Source organism: Moschus berezovskii, chromosome 22, assembly GCF_049115385.1.
Source record: "Moschus berezovskii isolate FMDL1 chromosome 22, NW_MosBer_1.0, whole genome shotgun sequence".
Classification (NCBI taxonomy): Eukaryota; Metazoa; Chordata; class Mammalia; order Artiodactyla; family Moschidae; genus Moschus; species Moschus berezovskii.
The window spans coordinates 24,899,356-24,918,736 of NC_142481.1; the positions used below are offsets into that span (position 1 = coordinate 24,899,356).

A 19,381-nucleotide genomic window follows, 5' to 3' on the forward strand; every position below is an offset into this window, starting at 1 on the left:
TTGTACAGCAAGAGAGAGGGAGCCCACACTGAACACTGTTTCTCACTCTCTGCTGCCTCCCCCAGCTGTTTGTTCACAGCCTCCAAGGGCCCAGAAGGGACACGGTGTATGAAGGGGTGGGGGAGACAGCTCGAGGGCACCTCGGGGAACTCCTTGAGAACTCTTGCCTTCCCTGGCCAAGTTTTCTTTACACAAAGGCAACAGCCCCCTTGCTAAGGAACAGAGCTCACAGTCTGCAGGGCTTCTACCACCTGGCTGGAGTCCTGCTGTGTGAACTTGGGCATTTCAACTGACTACAGTGGACTTCCTTCCAAGGAGTAAGCGTCTTTTAATTTCCTGGCTGCAATCAGCATCTGCAGTGATTTTGGAGCCCCAAAAAATAAAGTCTGACACTGTTTCCACTGTTTTTCCATCTATTTCCCATGAAGTGATGGGACCAGATGCCATGATCTTTGTTTTCTGAATGTTGAGCTTCAAGCCAACCTTTTCACTCTCCTTTTTCACTTTCATCAAGAGGCTTTTGAGTTCCTCTTCACTTTCTGCCATAAGGGTAGTGTCATCTGCCTATCTGAGGTTATTGATATTTCTCCCGGCAATCTTGATTCCAGCTTGTGCTTCTTCCCGCCCAGCGTTCCTCATGATGTACTCTGCATATAAGTTAAATAAGCAGGGTGACAATATACAACCTTGACGTACTCCTTTTCCTATTTGGAACCAGCCTGTTGTTCCATGTCCAGTTCTAACTGTTGCTTCCTGACCTGCATACAGGTTTCTCAAGAGGCAGGTCAGGTGGTCTGGGATTCCCATCTCTTTCAGAATGTTCCACAGTTTATTGTGATCCACACAGTCAAAGGCTTTGGCATAGTCAATGAAGCAGAAATAGATAGTTTTCTGGAACTCTCTCGCTTTCTCCATGATCCAGCGGATGTTGGCAATTTGATCTCTGGTGTCTCTGCCTTTTCTAAAACCTGCTTGAACATCTGGGAGTTCATGGTTCACATACTGCTGAAGCCTGGCTTGGAGAATTTTGAGCATGACTTTACTAGTGTGTGAGATGAGTGCAATTGTGCGGTAGTTTGAGCATTCTTTGGCATTGCCTTTCTTTGGGATTGGAATGAAGACTGACCTTTTCCAGTCCTATGGCCACTGCTGAGTTTTCCAAATTTGCTGGCATATTGAGTGCAGCACTTTCACAGCATCATCTTTCAAGATTTGAAATACCTTACTCCTTGGAAGGAAAGTTATGACCAACCTTGATAGTATATTAAAAAGCAGAGACATTACTTTGCCAACAAAGGTCCGTCAAGTCAAGGCTATGGTTTTTCCCGTGGTCATGTATGGATGTGAAGAGTTGGACTGTGAAGAAAGCTGATCGCTGAACTGTGATGTTGGAGAAGACTCTTGAGAGTCCCTTGGACTGCAAGGAGATCCAACCAGTCCATCCTAAAGATCAGTCCTGGGTGTTCACTGGAAGGACTGATACTAAAGCTGAAACTGCAATACTTTGGCCACCTCATGCGACGAGTTGACTCACTGGAAAAGACTCTGATGCTGGGAAAGGTTGGGGGTGGGAGGAGAAGGGGACGACAGAGAATGAGATGGCTGGATGGCATCACCGACTCTGTGGACATGAGTTTGAGTGAACTCCGGGAGTTGGTGATGGACAGGGAGGCCTGGCGTGCTGTGATTCATGGGGTCGCGGAGAGTCGGACACGACTGAGCGACTGAACTGAACTGAACTGAACAGTGGACTTCCAGCTTCCACGTCTGATGGTGGGAGGACAGTGTCCACTCACAGGGCTTTTGGTAGGCAGGAGGAGAGAGGAGGCACATGAAGCGCACCAGAGCCAAGCACATGGTGACAGTACAAACATTTGTGACCATGGGTTTCCTCTTTAGAAGCATCTCTCGGAAATAATACAGGTGCACGTGCAGCCCTGGAACCACGGGGTGGGGAGAGAGGCCTGGCTTTAAGGACAAGCACAGGCATCCCACATCCGCCTTTCCTGTAAATTGACTCAGGAGAATCCTACTCACCCCGTGGGCTTAATATCTAAAAGGCACAAAACAGAATACCTTGCACTTGAAAATGTTTATGGTTATGCTATTTCACCAGCTGATTGTTAATGAAATATTCAGACAGTATTAAGCACTTGCTAGGAAATTATGAAAATGCATATGTGGGGTTGGGGACAAGTGAACAGGTAGAGCACAGAAGATTTTTCGGGCAATAAAAACACTCTGTACGGTATTACAGTGATAGCCATATGTCCAAACCCACAGAATGTATGTCAGCAGTCAATCAGAAGGTAAACTCTGGATTTTGGATTATTAGGACAGATCAGTGTAGGTTCTTCATTGGTTAAAAAAAAAAGTGCCATCCTGGTGAGTGATGTTGATAACGGGGGAAGCGACGACTGGGGATCGGGCAGAGGGTATATCGGAAATCTCTGTACCTCTCCTAAAGCAGCACTAAGAAATGTCTTTAAAAAAACAAAACACACACAAAAATATGAATGCATGCCATGTGCCCCTAACCATAAAGAGCTGGCAATTCTGCTTGACAGCTGGAGAAACAGGACCTTCAAGTCTTCTCCAATCTTCATACAGTTAAGAGAACGCTCCTATGTCATGCAGTTCTTCAGCTTTATAATCCAGGGAATATACCCTGACCCAGAAGGCAAATCACCGTTTGATCACAAATCTGACAGCCAGGACTTCCCCACTGATGAGTTTTGGTTCTCTAGCCTGATAAACAAAGATAATGTTGCAGCTGGGGAAGAATGTGAGAACCTAATGAAAGTACTCTGATATCCCATGAGAAAGGTACTACAGTGTTTTTTTTTTTTTTTTTTTTTAAGATCATGGTCATGATTCTAATAACTGAGGTGCTTCCCCCATCAGGACAAAACCTAACACTGAAACAAAGCAGGAAGATTAACACGGCCAAGTTGCAGGAATAATAGGCAAACCTATAAGTTATTTTCTACAGCCATGAAAACAATCTACGCCTTCATCTCCAGGTTCACTGCCTTCTAACTATACCTTGATGATAATTCTCATCACACCATTACATAGTGCTTGCATATGACGTCCTTTCTAGAAAGTAAGTTCCAACTACTTTTTATTTTTTTGCATATCCCACATCTGCACAAAGAGTATTTGCTCAATTGATGTGGTGTCTATCTCTCTTATGACTTAAATATAAATTCCCAAAGCTTGAGACCTTTGAATTACTGGAATTCAGGCAAGTCCAGATATACACCATACCCTGTATCTATTTTTGCTTCTCAACATAAAAATAGTTCAAATGGTTTGTTTTCAACTGTGAGACAGAAATCTGCCTGCAGTGACTTAAGCCTTCAAGTTATACTGAAAGTGGCCTGGAAAAAAAAAAAGAGGGTGGGGGAAGGGAAAAGCTGACTTAGCCACACAATTCCCATCTGCGTGTGGAAATGTAAACCCAAAAATGGATTCCATTGGCAAGGATGGGAACCACAACGGGGCCATGCAAGCCAGGCTCCCAGCATTCCCTCTCATGTACCCTACTGCAAAGACAAATTTATTTTAGGGCCAGGTGGAGAGATGGAACCAGATTCTGAAAGGACACAGAATTAGACCGAAATGATTTTCGTAGAGGTGGTGAAGGGCCTGGTTTCCAGCCCGCAACAGGGCTGGGACACAGGGGTCCACTCAGAGGTAACACGAGAATCTCCAAAGATTCCGCCAGGGATACCGTCATCGCCGGCTCTGACAGTTGGTGTGATGTGCCCAGTGACAGGGCCCAGGGGAGAGCGACAGTGCTCCGTTTTTGTCATTCAGTTAGAGTCATGTCCGACTCTGCGACTCCATGGACTGTCCCACCAAGAAAGGTCTACCACAGAAAAAGACTAAGGGGCTGTGTGAGCTCTTAATCCACTCCTGTTCCATGCTTTCTCCACTAGCTGGAAACCAGGAACATCCTCGCAAGTTACGAGCGTTCTGACCTTAGCAATGAAGATTCTCCAAGATTCTACACCACTGTACAACTGCCCCTACTCTATTCACAGTTTTAAGAAGTCCCAGAAATGCAAGAACCCACTGAGTCCATACCAGCTGCTTTACAAACTGTGAAATGGAGGTCCAGAGACGAGAGGTCGCATAACTCAACAGTGGCAGAACCAAGGCTGTGAGCCCCAGGCTTCTGCCTTCTTGTAGCACAGAGCGATTCCTCTCAGCACCTACCTCCTTTTGTCTTTATGAACTCAGTTTTTTTTTTTTTTAAGTATTGTTTCAGCCTCTTTCCTTTCTCTGCCACAGATTACATTTCAGGCACTCAGTTCCCCATACAATGGCATTCCTATTTATACAAAGCTGTAAACAACAGCGAGAAGAGGGCGAGGGCTGGTAATAGATTTCCACCAGGATGTGCCTGACCTGCTTTTTTTCAACTTCAGTAATTAGAAAGGCAGTGGGTCTGCAGGAATTATTCATATGCAGCAAGAGTCGTACACTATACATTTATGTTAAACATGTCAAATCCGATTGAAATCATGCCTGCCAGCACCATATTCCATAAACACACTTTTCCCCAACAGTCGTCCAGACCTTGCCAGCCCATTAATACCCCCCTTTAATAGCAATCTTCCATAGATTCAAATCAGGGATGCTCCACTGCACTAATTGCTGTGTGTTAGGTGAGCATCATGGATTGAAAAAAAAAATAATAAAATCCCTTCAGGCCATTCCCCTTGAACAGCAAAATTCTAACTACAATTCTAACTCCAAATGTTACAAAAATGCAAACATGAACTTCAGTGAGGGATTTCTGAAGTGTTACAATGTTGTCATTTTAAGTAGGATTGTTGCCCCATCTTTTGTTTGTTTGTTTGTTTAAAGCGCTAATACCCCCAGTCATCCTGTCTCAAATTAGCTTAACTAGACCCAGCCTAGTGCTCCAAGCCTGGAATCCGTGGCAGCTACAAGATTTAAATAACCATCCTGCCGTGATTCTTTGCCAAGAGTTCAATTTTTTCTCCTAATTATTGGTGATAAAGCATCACATTAATTGTATATCACTTAATTTATAGCAATTAATGATTGATTGGATAATCACTGCATTAATTATTGTTCAGTTGCTGACACTGGGGGCTTGTCAGTCTACAGCACGCATTTTCAAATCCACACTGCTGAAAGAGAACAAGCGATCACTTTCACATTTTAAAAGAGAAAACCACAGAGCTGGATGGTGGAAATGGCTATGCATTAGGCTCTGCTTCAAAGACCCTTCCTGCACGCTCCAGGGACCCAGAGGAGCGCTTCACACTTGCCTTGAGTAGATGTGACTGTCAGGTATCTACCAAGGGCTTGTCCATGTTCCACCACATCCCATCACGGAACCCAGATTGTGGCTGGTGGGTGTCACTTCTCTGTGTTTTCAAGGGGAGGCATCCAAGCCTCCCAAAGGCCAAGGTCATTCACTAACTGGTGGGTTTCCTGACTCCAGACCTACCTGCTGTCAGACTGAGCATCACGCTGTCTTACTACGAGGCACATTCATAGCTGACAGCCCAACTCAAGCTGAACATACAGGTGGCAGTCATGTTACTGTTTTCCACTGCACCACTTGAGAAGAGTGAGTGTTACCCTCTACACTCAGAATGGGGGTAAAAACTGGATCAAATCATTAGACTGAAAGAGCATTCTTGGAGAGGAGTATAGAAACTTAGCACCCTGTATTAGAATATATGGACGAGCCCCTATGCAAACCCAAACCCATCTGTATGCCTTCTGGCAACTTGCCAGAGCTCTCTGGGACTCCACTTACTTATCTGGAAAGTGGTGGAAGGGGGCACAAGGGAGTGGGTCCTTCCAGTATCTATTGTATTTCACAGAGTAGGGGGTGGGAATCAAATGAAGAATGTATGTAAGGCAGTGCTGCCTAACTCTTCCTCACAAGGCAGGACACAGAAAACAATGGCAAGTTAGTATCAACAGATGAAGGCGCCCCTGCCTCTGGCCTGAGCACGGCCCCCTGCCTCCAGGGGCCAACCCAAGGGCGGTGGAGGTGGGTACCTGTGAGCCACTCACCGGCTGGGCATGACACTGGAGACCAGTGCCTGCCTCACAGTTACAGCTTAATGTGGCCTGAGGAGTAAGTGGAAAGTACAGGGAGAACTGGGACACGGTCTTTCAGGGTTAGTTTTGCTCCTCCTGAGTATCTGTATGGCTGATATGCTAGCTGCTAGCCACAGGCTGTTGAAATTTAAGTTCATTGACATGAAATAAAATGTAAAGTTGAGCTAGCTCCTCTGTGGTACTAGCTACGTGTCAAATACTTAACAGCCATAGGTGGCCAGTGGCTGTGTATTTTACAGTGCAGATGCAGAGCATCTTTATCGACACAGGAAGTTCCACGCGACAGCACTGATCTATAATAACACTGTTTGATGACTGGGCATTCCTGTGGAGTGTTACACTCCCTGAAGACAAGTCTCATAATCTCAAGGAAACTGTGATCAGTGGGACTCTGCTCAGTACCTGGCACATGGTAGGGACCCAACCACTGACTATGGGATTGATGCTCCCGTGATACAAGTCACTCTCCTGCTTATCTTGCTGCTGCTCAAGGTAAAAGATCTGATTCCTCAAGGAAAGAAGCTCAACAGACATCAAAAAGGAAATCAGGAGTCCCAACCCAAAGCAAAATAACAAATTTTAGTAAAGATTATCCGTTCCTGCACAAACCCTTGAATTACATAATCAATAGCTGAGAAAATGCCAATTATCCAGGCCCATTTCAAATATGACTAATCTGCATCCTGAGCAGCCACTAATCAACAGGACAAATTGTGAAATCGCTACTTATTTATTTGCTGGGAGGAAGCACTCCCCATCACATTTAATCAGAGAGGAACAGCTCAATTTAGGGAGTAAATGGAACAGACAGACATTTTTTATAAAATACTAAGGATCCCAAAGAAAGCTAAGGAGAGGTTTCTGGTACCTGTATTGATTCTAAGATGAAATTGGCCCAAAGCACCTTAATAAAGCCAGTCATTACACACGCAAACAACAGAGGCAGTATCATGCTTCAGGTCAAGAGAACCGTTTGCAGAGGTCACGGAAGGATTTGCCCTTCTTTACTTCTGTGCAACTGGCAACATGCGTCTCTGAGTTATTCATTCTCTCTCTGTCTTAGAGATAAAGATTAAGTATGGCCTTTTGCTTGAAGGACTGAATGAGAAGTTAGAGTCTTACTAAAGACACTGGCACTTTTCAGTGCTTATTTCAAGTCTTCATATAGTCTCATGACCGCCCAGCATTGTCCACCAGTGCTGTGAGGACATATTCCTATTGAATCACAAGCACTACATTGTTTGTTGTTGTTCAGTTGCTAGGTCGTGTCCGACTCTTTGCGACCCCACAAACTGCAGCATGCCAGGCTTCCCCATCCTTCCCCATCTACTGAAGTTTGTGCAAACTCATGTCCATTGAGTCACTGATGCCATCCAACCATCTTATCCTCTGTCTTCTCCTGCCATCAATCAGTCTGAATGAGATTTAATGGAACTGCCCTCAACAAAGGTTACCCTAACCTGATCTAAGGATCAGAGAAGCACATACCAAGTGCCTTCCTGGCACACAGTAGGAGCTTTGCAAATGGTTCTGTTGTTCTCTCAGGGTCCTTTGCTCACAGAATGCAGGAAGCATGTACCACCTGCCATTTGCACAAGCCCACTAAATCCTATGTTACTTCCCCCAGCTTCTCAAAAAAACTGCCTGGCAACAGTTCTACATTCAAATGGGAGGATCCAAAGAGAAAATGCCACTAGGTTTCTTCATCTTATTTAACTAAACTACAAATGAAACCAAAAAAAAACCCCTCCTGATACTGAGTTACTGTATGCCAGGCACTGTTCCAAGCTTCCCAGATTCAAGTAACCCTCAGAGCAATGCTGTGGAAATAGGGCGTTTTCTTAATGCCCATCTCACAGGAGAGAACTGAGGCACAGACAGGGGCCTGGAGCAAGGTCCCTGAGCCAGAACATCCCAGGGGCAGGGGCAGAAAGCAGGCCCCCAGATCGTGAAGGCAAAGGACGTTCCGGCCTGAACTCTGACTTCTGACCGTGTCTGCAAAATCCCCCCAACCCAGCTCACTTCCTCCGGGCAGATGTGTGTTCTACGCTGCTGTCGGCCAAGTCTGTGTAGGCCTCATCTGAACATTACAGCAGAGTCTGGGATCCTGATCCCTGGGAGGCACACAGGACAACCCTCCCCGCATGCTCAGGGCCTCCGAGTGTGGATGCCCATCCCCTAGTCCCCCTTCCAGATTGTCCTAGGGGGCTCGCTCTGGCCCTCGGCTTTAGCTCAAGCACAGGCCTCTGGACACCACAGCGCCCAGTGCCAAGGGGGATGATGTGCAGCATGGAAGGGAAAACCCACCCAGTAAACAGGACAGTGACACATCCCGCTCAATACCTAGATGCTGTCAAGCTCAGATTTCTCTTTTCTAGGCTGAACAGCCCCGATTCCTTCAGCCTCTTCTCAGGCAGTATTGCTCAGCTTTCAGTCATTTTCACTGCTCTCCCCTGGCCTCCCTCCAAGATTCTGTATCTTGTTTAAATAGTAAAGGGCAACACTGAACGTGATTTAAGAACAGTCATGCCTGGAAAAGTAACAAAGGCCTAACCAATACGGACTCCAGAAGGCAAATATTTTCTCAAAAGAAAAAAAAAATTGAAGTATTACAATATTAATAATGGAAAGCAGTAAGAACCAGGTTGACCAAATACAATGATTTCTGTGGCTTGTCACATCACGTCCTCTAATTACGGCGGTGTTTCTGGGAGACGTCTCTGACCTGGTTAAGTCTTCTCAGAAACCATCTTCTCCTCCTCAAAAAAGAACCAAGATTTTCCTCTAAGTCTCAGCAAGTCTCTCCCTTGATACAGAAACCTTATCATCCTGAGAGAAGGCCACTCCCCACTTCTCTCAACACCACCTTTTCCAGAAACAGCACTTCCTTTCCTAACTTCTTCCATTTCCTCTGCTTTTGCTTAGACGTCCCCCTGCCTCGTCATTCCATCTGCCTCCCCTTTGGGCCAAGGCAGGACACCAGGGATACAAAGAGGCTGCCTGGGACCCCAAATGCAGGATGAAGCCCACCCTCCACACTGCTGACCCATTAGAGACTTGGGGGTGACCCTGATCAAGTTCTACATGGCAAGTCCCTCCACTGGGTCTGTGAGCAGCGGGACAGGGCCCCGGACCTTCCGTGGAGGAAGAATCACACCAAGGGCAAAACCAACAACAGGAGGCGCTGAGGAAACGCAACCCCAAAACACAGTGGCCCCCGGGACAGCGCCAGACACCTGGGTGCCTGCTCGGTCAACAAGCTGGCTTTGTGGCCAAGCAAGCTTTTAAAATTCCTTAATATAAAGTAATAGGAGAAGGAAGGTGACCACTGCCACAAAGCAAGAATACAATCCTCCTCCCACCCGCAGAGAACCAGCCGAGCCGTTCCGAGCGGACCGAGGCTGCGCCTGTCCCCTGGCCTGTTTGCCACCCTCCTCCAGGAAAGAAACATAGGGGCGGGAGGGCAGCCACACACGCTACCTGTCCACTTGTTCTGGTCCTTCTCGCCTCCACTCTCCTGGTCTTTGGCGAGCTCCTCAGGATCTGCTGCTGCTTCACTGGGCCCTTCAACATCTTCAATGGCTTCTTCTGCAAGAGAAGACAACAAAAACATCAAGGACTAAAAGTAGACAGAAGATGGAGGACTCTTGGCTGCTACTCCAAAGAAGTACCCACCACGAAACGCAGGCAGCCAACGACTGTCGCCCAACCACACAGCAACCCCTGAGAGGTCGAACGCACTAGGGATGTGCACGGTCTGGGGGTGGTGGTGGGAGCTTTCCTTCCTGCTCACTGGTAGGAGACTGCAACTTGGTCTATATGTGCAGACACTTGGTATTCTGAGATGGATTCCAAATACCTCGTTTGAGCTTTTCTTACTGAAAAGCCAATCCTGCTGAGGAAATAACTCCAACTGAGTTCTGAAATCACATGCAAGTCTTTAACACTTGCAGATGCAAAAAGTGCCACAGGCTTGCTTCTTGCCTAGCTCTGACCACACTGAGAACTGGCATTGAACTAGACCTCACATAAGGCTTCGCGGTGCCTGAGCACCTGCCAGATTGTGGTGGGTTGTTTTTTTTCTTTTTTTTTACAGTCATTCATATTCTGAAGAGTCACAGAATATCAGTGATATGATTTCATCAGTGTGAAGAGGTCCAGGAAACAAACATCTATGGGTTCACCAGGCATCAGTGGCAAGAAGCTAGATCTGTAGAGAAAGGGAAACAATTCCTTATCCAAATCATACACTCCCCGTTTGAAGTCTTTCCATTCTCTACCCACCATTGGCTTAAAACAAACCAAGGAAATTCTCTCCAGCTCAACACACACTACTTTAGTGAAGGAAAAAGAATAGTCACAAAGTAAATAGAATAATAAAGAATAATCACAAAGAATAATCACAAAGTAAAATGTCACTCGCTTGCCAAAGTGGGGACGAAGAGGGTAAAACACTCTAGATGCTGAGGGAAAGGAAGTAGGGCATCTCTCACTTGTTCTTCTGGCCCTTTGGACCATTATTTAAAACATGCAATAAGAACAGGCTAAATGAATGAATAAGGCAAGCAAACCAAAGTAGGTTGATGATGAAATCATTAGACTTTGAAGAGCACATCTTCCTGGGTGTGGAGACACTGAAGCCCACGTCTGTCACCCAAGGCCATTGCTAGACGAGATCCATGGGCTAAGGCTGTTGGCTCACAGACCTGGGGTTATTCTGACATCACCCTGGGTCTCTGTAGCCCCAACTCCACTTTTCAACATTTCAAGGTGTGACACTAACAACCCTCCAGAAAATAGTGTCTGAATTTCATCTCATAAAAGGGAGTAAAAAGAGTTCAAAGTAAACTGACCTCAGAGGATTTATGAAACACTTGGGGAAGAAAGTATCTATTTAGAGCCAGATTTTCCTAACTCTTCCCAAAAAGACAATGAAAGACCAAGAGCTGGAAGATGGAACCAGAGGTCGGGAACATTTCTTCATTACCGCCGAGAGGGCATGTACGAGTCCGTCATGGGGAACACACATGACAGGAGACGCTGCTTGCTTTCCTCTTCAGCTAAGAGGCTTCCACAAATAATTTCCATGTCGCCTTTCTGTCTCACTGCACAGCCAAGTTAACATCAAGTCTTCCCACGCCCACCCCCAGTTCAAACAAAGAAAAAGCGTGCAACCATGGTTTGAAGCCAGTCAGATATACAGCACCATATTAACATGCTACAGCCTTTAGTGGAGGAAAAAAATACATACAAAGTGTTAGCAGGGCAATAATAAACAAGTTACACAGCATGCTATAGGTGCCATCTTAATTCAGGCCAAAGAGTTAATGCATACTTTTGGCTTTTGATTAAACTGTTCAGCACCATAATTATAAAATCCATCTCTGAAAGGTGATACCAGCATTCAGTTGATCAGAATTAAGTTGGGTCTACCCAAAGTAGCTGGGTCTCTTAAAATATACTCATTTGCCCAAATACATCCTGTGATACAAAATACCTGCAAGTACCCATACAGTCATCAAATGCGATTATGCAAAGAGATGGCCCGCCTCTCCAGGACACACACACCACCCCAGGTGGAGCAAGTCTGACACCAACACACAGGGGGCACCCTGATGTGATGAGCAGTGTCGGGAGGTGCTGCCTTGCAGGGGTGGGAAGGAATTTAGCCACTGAGAGGCCAGCGCCTCTCTCTGTGTACTATGTGGGCTGAGCCATCCAAGCAGAGAGTTAAGAACTCACGGTCACTCTGGCACTGACCCCAGCTCTTTGAACCTTTTCAAACAAATCCATCCAGAGACAGTCTGAAGAATAAGCACGTCATTCATGAAACAAGCAAGGAAACCACAGGGTGCTTTGTGACTGTTCCCAGGCCCTTGCTCTATGAGCCCGCTTGGGTCTCTGCTTGCATCCCTCCCTGCCCTGCCAGGAGTGGAAAAGGAACGGTGACCAAGGTCCAGTGAGAGGGTGAATGACCAAGGTTGACTCAGGAATTTCTTTTGCATCTCTTTTTCTTCTTAAAGATTTAAAAATCAAGGCTTCTTCTCTTGAAAGGGATTCCCTAGTGGCTCAGACGGTAAAGAGCCTGCCTGCAATGCAGGAGACTCGGGTTCGATCCCTGGGTCTGGAAGATCCCCTGGAGAAGGAAATGGCAACCCACTCCAGTATTCCTGCCTGGAAAATCCCAAAGACAGAGGAGCCTGGCAGTCCATGGGGTCGCAAAGAGTCAGATACGACTGAGTGAGTTCACTTTCACTTTCCTCTTCTCTGAGTTTTTAGATTTAATATTATCATTTCTGATATATTAAACACCCCAAATCTGTTGTATGCTTTGTGGAAGAAGAAATGATTAAGAAACTCCGGGACAAGCCAGCTTCCTTTGTGGGCAGATCAGCATCCTCACCCCCAGCTAGAAAACCAGGTCCCATTCAGCCTGGTAGGAGCTTCCCTGTAGTTCCGCATGTGACCTACAGGTGTCGCCCTCTGCATGGCGAGCCCTGGAAGGTCAGCTAGCTGCAGGAGGCAGACACTGTCTGGGCCGCCTAACCTGAGCATGTGGAAATAATATATGTCTTCAAGTGAACTGTCTGGTCCTGGGGAAATAAAATAGGACATTCATAAGCAGTTACACCATCTGTCTTTATACCATCATCATCAACAGCAAGAGGAAAAATAGCTCTTTAAAATGGATGAAAGCCCAGGCTGACAGTAACCAGAAAACTGTGAGCTCTGAATACCAATAAAGGTAGAGATATGATTAAAATACAGAGATGTAAACTATGAATTCATCTGGACAGCTCGGCCCCACAGCGCTGTGCAGACAGGGTCTGCTTTGTCGGTCCCCAAAGTCTCCAGCATTGTCACTAACACTGGGCCTTGGGCACCCATGGGCAGGGCCTGGGGCTCCATGCGCTGGGAGCACGTGGGGGCCAGGGGCAGGATGGCATCTGGCTCTGAGTCCCTGGGGCTGGCCGGGTGGCCCACGCTCCCTGCAGGAATGTGTGTTTGATACCCACGTGCTCACAGAGCACAGAGCAGAGGGAGGTGTTCACAGAACGCATTTCTCCCCCACAGTTAAGTCAGTGGCAACTGGCCGGGGTCATTACAGAAGTTGTTTTTTTTCCCCCCCTATAATGTCAGCTACTGACAGATGGTGGGAACAAGTGAAGACCTGATGGACAACGATCCAGTTTTATCTGGGAAATCCTGTCTTTCCCTCAGAAGACAAAGTTACTTTTCTTCCCCAAGAAACACAACAGCCACTGTGCCATTTTTAAGGCAAAAAAAAAAAAGGCAAATCAAAACCAGCTTCTCCCCAAAGAGTTGAACGCTATTTCAGAACCCAACCGGAACACACCAGGAATGCTTTCTCAGGGGCACAGCCAGGGCCTGGGTGAGAAGGTCATCTCTGCCCCCCATGCCTGGCCTATTCCAGCCAGAGCAGCAGGCCCCACACGTCTCAAACGGATGAGATGGTCTATTGCTCACAAGACTCCAGAGGCCGTGCCTCCAAACCCCTTGCAGACGCCCACCCTCATAGATACGCTCCACAGCAGCCCTCAGACCACAGCACCCCTCCTGTTTGGGTGTATTTTCATATTAAAGGATTCAGGGAAACAGAAGCAAATCTCCAATAGTTGTGAGGTCCTCTGGTGTCCCTTCTGTCTTCAGTTTCCACATAAAACACTGGCTAAAGGCCTTTCAAAAACCTATTTCCATCACTACGTCTTTGTACAACTGCTTTTCCCAGACAGCACTCACTCATGTCTGCTGGTTAAGGGCTGAGCCCTCAGGTATGAGGGTTTCAGCAAATGTTGTTGTCGAGTCGCTCAGTCGTGTCCGACTTTGCGACCCCATGCACTGCAGCCTGCCAGGCTCCTCTGTCCATGGGATTCTTCAGGCAGGAACACTGAAGTGGGTTGCCATTTCCTTCTCCAAGGGGTCTTTCCAACACCGAGACTGAACCCTGGTCACCTGCATTACAGGCAGATTCTTTACCACTGAGCCACCAGGGAAGCCCCATTTCAGCAGATAATACATTCTAAAAGGGAAGGGTTCCAAAGGCAGCATAGATTTGGGGCAGTGGCGGTGGTGATGATACCACAGCTCCAGAAAATGTCCCTTCAATTAAGGTGGCTTTCTTGCCACAAATGCACACTGTTCTTTCAACACACCTTACACTCATCACGTTGGTGAACATGACTGTACAATTTCCCGATCTGTGGTAACATCTGCTTCTGAAGGAGGTGCATGTGCCAACTAGCAACCCCATGTGGATTCGCAACGATTTTATGAACCACTTGGAAACTGGTTTGTGGAAGGAGTATGAGGCTGAAGCAAAAACAGAGGCGGCATCAGTACGAAGTCAGCACCTGCCACCATGCGCTGAGTGTGTCACCCAAGACACACCCTTTGCTGAAAAAGGACACCATTCACCAGATAACTAGGGCCAAGGGGAGCATTTTACAAACCACAGTCTTGAAGGAAGGGGAGTCCATCAACACCTGAGACTGGTACTAACTGTTCCTGATTCTTTAACGTGGACTAAGTCAAAGTGAAAGTCGCTCAGTCGTGTCTGACTCTTTGCGACCCTAAGGATTATATATAGTCCATGGAATTCTCCAGGCCAGAATACTGGAGTGGGTAGCCTTTCCCTTCTCCAAGGGATCTTCCCAACACAGGGATCTAACCTAGGTCTCCCACATTGCGGGTGGATTCTTTACCAGCTAAGCCACAAGGGAAGCCCAAGAATACTGGAGTGGGTAGCCTATCCCTTCTCCAGTGGATCTTCCCAACCCAGGAATCAAACCGGGGTCTCCTGCATTGCAGGCGGATTCTTTACCAACTGAGCTACCAGGGAAGCCTAAGTCAAACCTTCCTCCAAACTTGACAAAGCCCTGCCATGGGGCCTTGATGATAGGAATTTGGAAATTCTCCTAAGAACCAGGGTGCTGTTCCCAGAATGCAGGCGATCACATTACTTAAAGAATACACTGATACACTGAAGAATGAAATTATTCTTTCCTTTTTCTTTGGGGGGAGCTACATTTGAGGGTGGGGGGTGAACTAAAGTGCGTTTGCCTGTCGGCAGGCTCAAGAGCTGAGAAACATTAGCTGTCATGAACCACAATCAAATCAGGTTTGAAATATTTAGCAGTGGCTTGGAAAACGCGGCAGAGCAGCTCTGACAGGCGAGATGCGCAGACACCCACTCTCCATTATAATGGAAATACCAGGCCTGTTCTGAATATGTATAACCCAGAAAAATGTATTGATTTTTCATTCGGCATTAAAAAAAATGAAATAGCCTGCAGCTGTCAAAAGCCTTTTGTTAAAAGCTCATCTTTCCTGGAATGAGGGTTACCAGAAACAAGTTTTAATTGTATATTGGACCTCTTCTTTGAAAAACAAAATAACCAATCTGCTTACTTTGAAGATAGGGTTCAAGCTTTTCCTTTCCCCATTTTCAACCTAATTAACCAAGGACAAGCACCGAAGCGAACAGGAAAGGCCCGGCACGCACTGACCAGCAGGATGGATGCAGAGGGTGGCGGCCACTTGTGCTGGAGCCTCCATGGTGGGTGGCTAGGGGATTCCATCACCGTGTCTTGTTCCTTTGTACCTGTAACTACAGACTTACCCCACAGGACACCTTGGCCAATCCCTGTCCTCTTGTGGGACCAAATGGAACAACTGGAGAATGAGGGCCAAACGGTCCAGCTTGCCCAACCCTCTCGGTCCCCTGTGGTTCCACAGGAAACCTCTAATGGCTGGACATATTCTACAAAAGTATGCACGCTTTATTTTGCAGACAGAGATCAAATCAAATCCTACAATATGAAAGATGATGGCTAAGGTCTAGACCACTTATTTTGAATAACATCCAGTGCATTAAAATTCTGCTGCAAGAATAACTTGTAACAGGATGTGACCTGCAATGCTGACGAACGGATGCCTCTGCTGCCCCCAGCTCATCACCCTCTCTAGGTCGTGGAGGGAGAGGTGGCCGCACTCACTGGGGTGGGTGGCTAACTGAGCCATTCTCCCTCTTGACATTTTGGCAAGTGTGATCCCATTGAACAGTGACCTCAGATCCTACAGTAGGTGACACTCCATGTGCCCTGGGCTCCTCAAATGCACAGTGACTCCCAGACTCAGGATGCAATATTCTATTCCACAACGTCCCCAAACACACTTTTTCAAATGTTGATGCTGTGGTTTTACTCCATGGGGTCTTTCCAGCCCTGATGACATGGTTGGAAACTGCCTGAGAGGTAGTTCAAGCAATTAGGTCTTCTGAGTGACAATACCACAGCCCCAGAAAATTCCCCTTAAATCAGGTTGTTTTCTGCCTACCACAAATGCAAATTGTTCTTCTAATACCCCAGTCCTTGGACCTAGCATTGTGGTGGAGGTGAACGAACGTTCTCACTGTGCACACAAAAGAGGGAACTTCCACAACTCCCTGGAGGTCCTCTGTGGGTAATCCATCTGAATATTATTTTTAATTGTTGGCAAACTTTGGCCATTCTGTTTCTTACATCTTAACAGGGTAGAGGTTATTTCAGGAAGAAGTCAAATCACAAGACGAAGGGTCCACGGTCTAAATCAAAGCTGGTGAGTGAAGCATTCTGAGTGACTGTGACAGTCCAGGTGGGAATCCTTACAGGGGTAAAGGATGAGGGTAGGAAGGGGGAGCAGGAGGGGGCCACAAGACTGGTGTGCTGCTTTATGCATTCAGGACCTGGAATGTTTTCCCACCTTCTCAGGGTATGTTGCCATTTCTTTTCCAGAAACAGGAGAACTCCAGGGCGCTAACAGAGACTAAGGTGTTTGGTGAAAAGCACGTTCTCAGGGCGGATGCCAAGCACTCGAACCTCCTGCACCCTAGCCTGCCCAAGTCTGGAGCACACAGCACGGGACAGGTGGAGGTGTGTGTGTCTCCCCTCCAGGTCACCCTTGTCCTTAGCATTCTCCATTTTTACCCCCATCTAAGCTCTCTGCCAGCCAGACCATCTCGCTGAAGACCCTTCTCCACCCGCTGGAGTGAAGGGTTGCCAGTCAGCCACAGGTATCTTCCCACCCCAAGGAGCTTCAAAAAAAAAGAAAAAAAGTGATCAAAGTGCTAACTAGCTGTTTTAAATGCAGCTGCCCTCTGGAAGATGACGTTTATAAAAACAAGCTTTGGTCCTCCGAGAGATAAGAGGGTGTGAGAAGGAGAGGGAGAGGACGTGGAGGAGATCAGACCCATTGCCGCCCTCCAGTGACATATTCTTTTCCTTCCAGTGATCGTTTCTCCATGAGAATTTTTTTCATTGCTGGGTTCATTCACCAAGGATATTGGGGGCCGCTAGGCCCAGAGTCTCTGGACCGAGCCTGTGAGTCGGTTGGAGGCCCAGCAACCTCAGCACGGGCCCGGGAGAGGCTCTGGGTTAGGAAAACCCACTAAACCCGGGCACACCAGAGGTGAGGAAGCGAGCGGCCCCTCGGCCAGGCCCCTCTCTCCCGCCCCTGCCCCACCACCCCTGCTCTGGCACCAGGCTGCAAGAGTCAACACTCAAGGCAATGCCGGGTATTATTAAAATGACTAATTGGAGAATAGAGACCATTTATGCTTTTGTATATTTGAAGATCTTGCCACTGTTTATAGAAACAAGAAAAATGGGGCTTGGGCAGCCTGAGGGAGCCTGGGAAGCTGCAGCCTGCATGCACAGCCCCTGCCGGAGAAGGTGAGGCCCCGAAGGCTCGCCTGGGGGAGCCCCGCCTGGGGGAGCCCCGCGCCGGCGTGCTTCATGTCCATCATGAGCATGTACACGAGGGGGCATCTCCTGGGCCATCTGGGGCACACCGCCCGCCCTGGGCCGCGCACACAGCACCGTCACCCGCCAGGGTCCTGCCAGTTTCCCACTTCCGGGCCAGGCCATTTGGTCATTTGAACAGTTTGTCAAAACCTCGCTGGAATTAAGGGGGTGGGTGGGGGTCATGAGAGGAGAAAAAGGGAGGAAACGCCTAGAGCCGGGATTGCAACCGGCTCCATTTATCTGTGTTCTCAGCCAAAGCACCTGGGCTGCCCCCTGTGGAAACGCAGAAAGGATGAAAGCCGCGTGCGGTGACAAAGCACGCCGGAACGAACGTGTCACTGACTCGCCTGGTGGCTGTTCCCAGGAAGATTTTTTTTTTTTAAATAACTGAAAGATGTGCATTCCGGGTTTTAAAATACCAAACCCGGCCCTGACTTGGTTGGGGAACCCGCGCTAAACCAGAAACCCAGCTCCGTGCGGAACTCCGAGGAACACCAGGTTCAGGGGGATCAATCCCCTTGGGTTTCTACGGAGCACTGGCTGCTGCTGCGACTTCCACACACGAAATGTAAAAAAGGCAAACTCCGCGAGCATGTTTGTAGCGGAGCGTGATGTGATTGTGTTGTCATTTATGGGAAATAATCGCAAGCCCATCTCTCCCCTTCCCTCCCCCCTACCATTTTCCAGTCCAAATAACCATGAAAAATTACACTTCAATGTCAGGGCAACGACAAAGGAGGCGCGCTCTCTGGGAGCTCAGCGCATTTGCAGGGGTTTTTCCTTTCGTTGGACAAAAACTACCTTCAATTGTACTTCGTTTAAAACGTGATCTAACAAATGCATTTTGACAAGCCTTTTTCTCTTTCTCTCCCTTCTTTCAAACAGTATTTTGCACAGTTTAACCTCGCACCAAACTGGAATGTTCTGGAAAGAAGGGGGCAAGCAAAATAGAAAGGTCCTTGAAACCAAAAAGGATGGTTTTCCCCTCCTTCCATTAAAGACAAAGTCAGGGAGATGAAGAATGATCCTAACTCAGTGGACTGCTACTGAGAAGGAGGAGGATCTTAGGGGCAGAATCTTTGATAGGCAAAGGCGAGAAAAGCCAGGGTGCGCAGGAGGGGAGGAGGGTCTTGATGGAGGAAAAAGGGCCTTCCAAGCTCACTCTTAGGGATAAACCATTCTGTGGATTTGAAAGCATCCTCTGAGGATGTGGATGTCAGTCAGAAGTGGGGGCGGGGGGGGGGGGTTCATGCCCACGAGGCTGAGGAAGGGAAGCTCTCAGGTGGGGTACTGCTTCCCCCCTCACCCATTCCCCCCCACCAAGGAATGGGACGTTTTTCAACCCAACTGATCTGCCTGAAAGCTTTTTAACATTCCAGGTGTGAGGCCTGAGCAGTCCCTTCAAGCATCTGTCTTTCAATAACACCCGGTTTGAAATAAACACTGCCAGGCTCTCATGGTTG

General features: G+C 47.5%; 1 protein-coding gene across 3 annotated transcripts in view; it reads right to left on the reverse strand.

The window, feature by feature from the left end:
• The window catches only part of ZFHX3 (zinc finger homeobox 3), a 259,323-nt gene that overhangs the window by 36,409 nt on the left and 203,533 nt on the right, over positions 1 to 19,381 (reverse strand). For all 3 annotated transcript variants that reach the window (XM_088829948.1, XM_055412414.2, XM_055412413.2), the window contains one exon: positions 9,598 to 9,705. In XM_088829948.1, the coding sequence (XP_088686074.1) occupies positions 9,598 to 9,705 (108 nt within the window). The remainder of the gene's footprint in view (positions 1 to 9,597; positions 9,706 to 19,381) is intronic.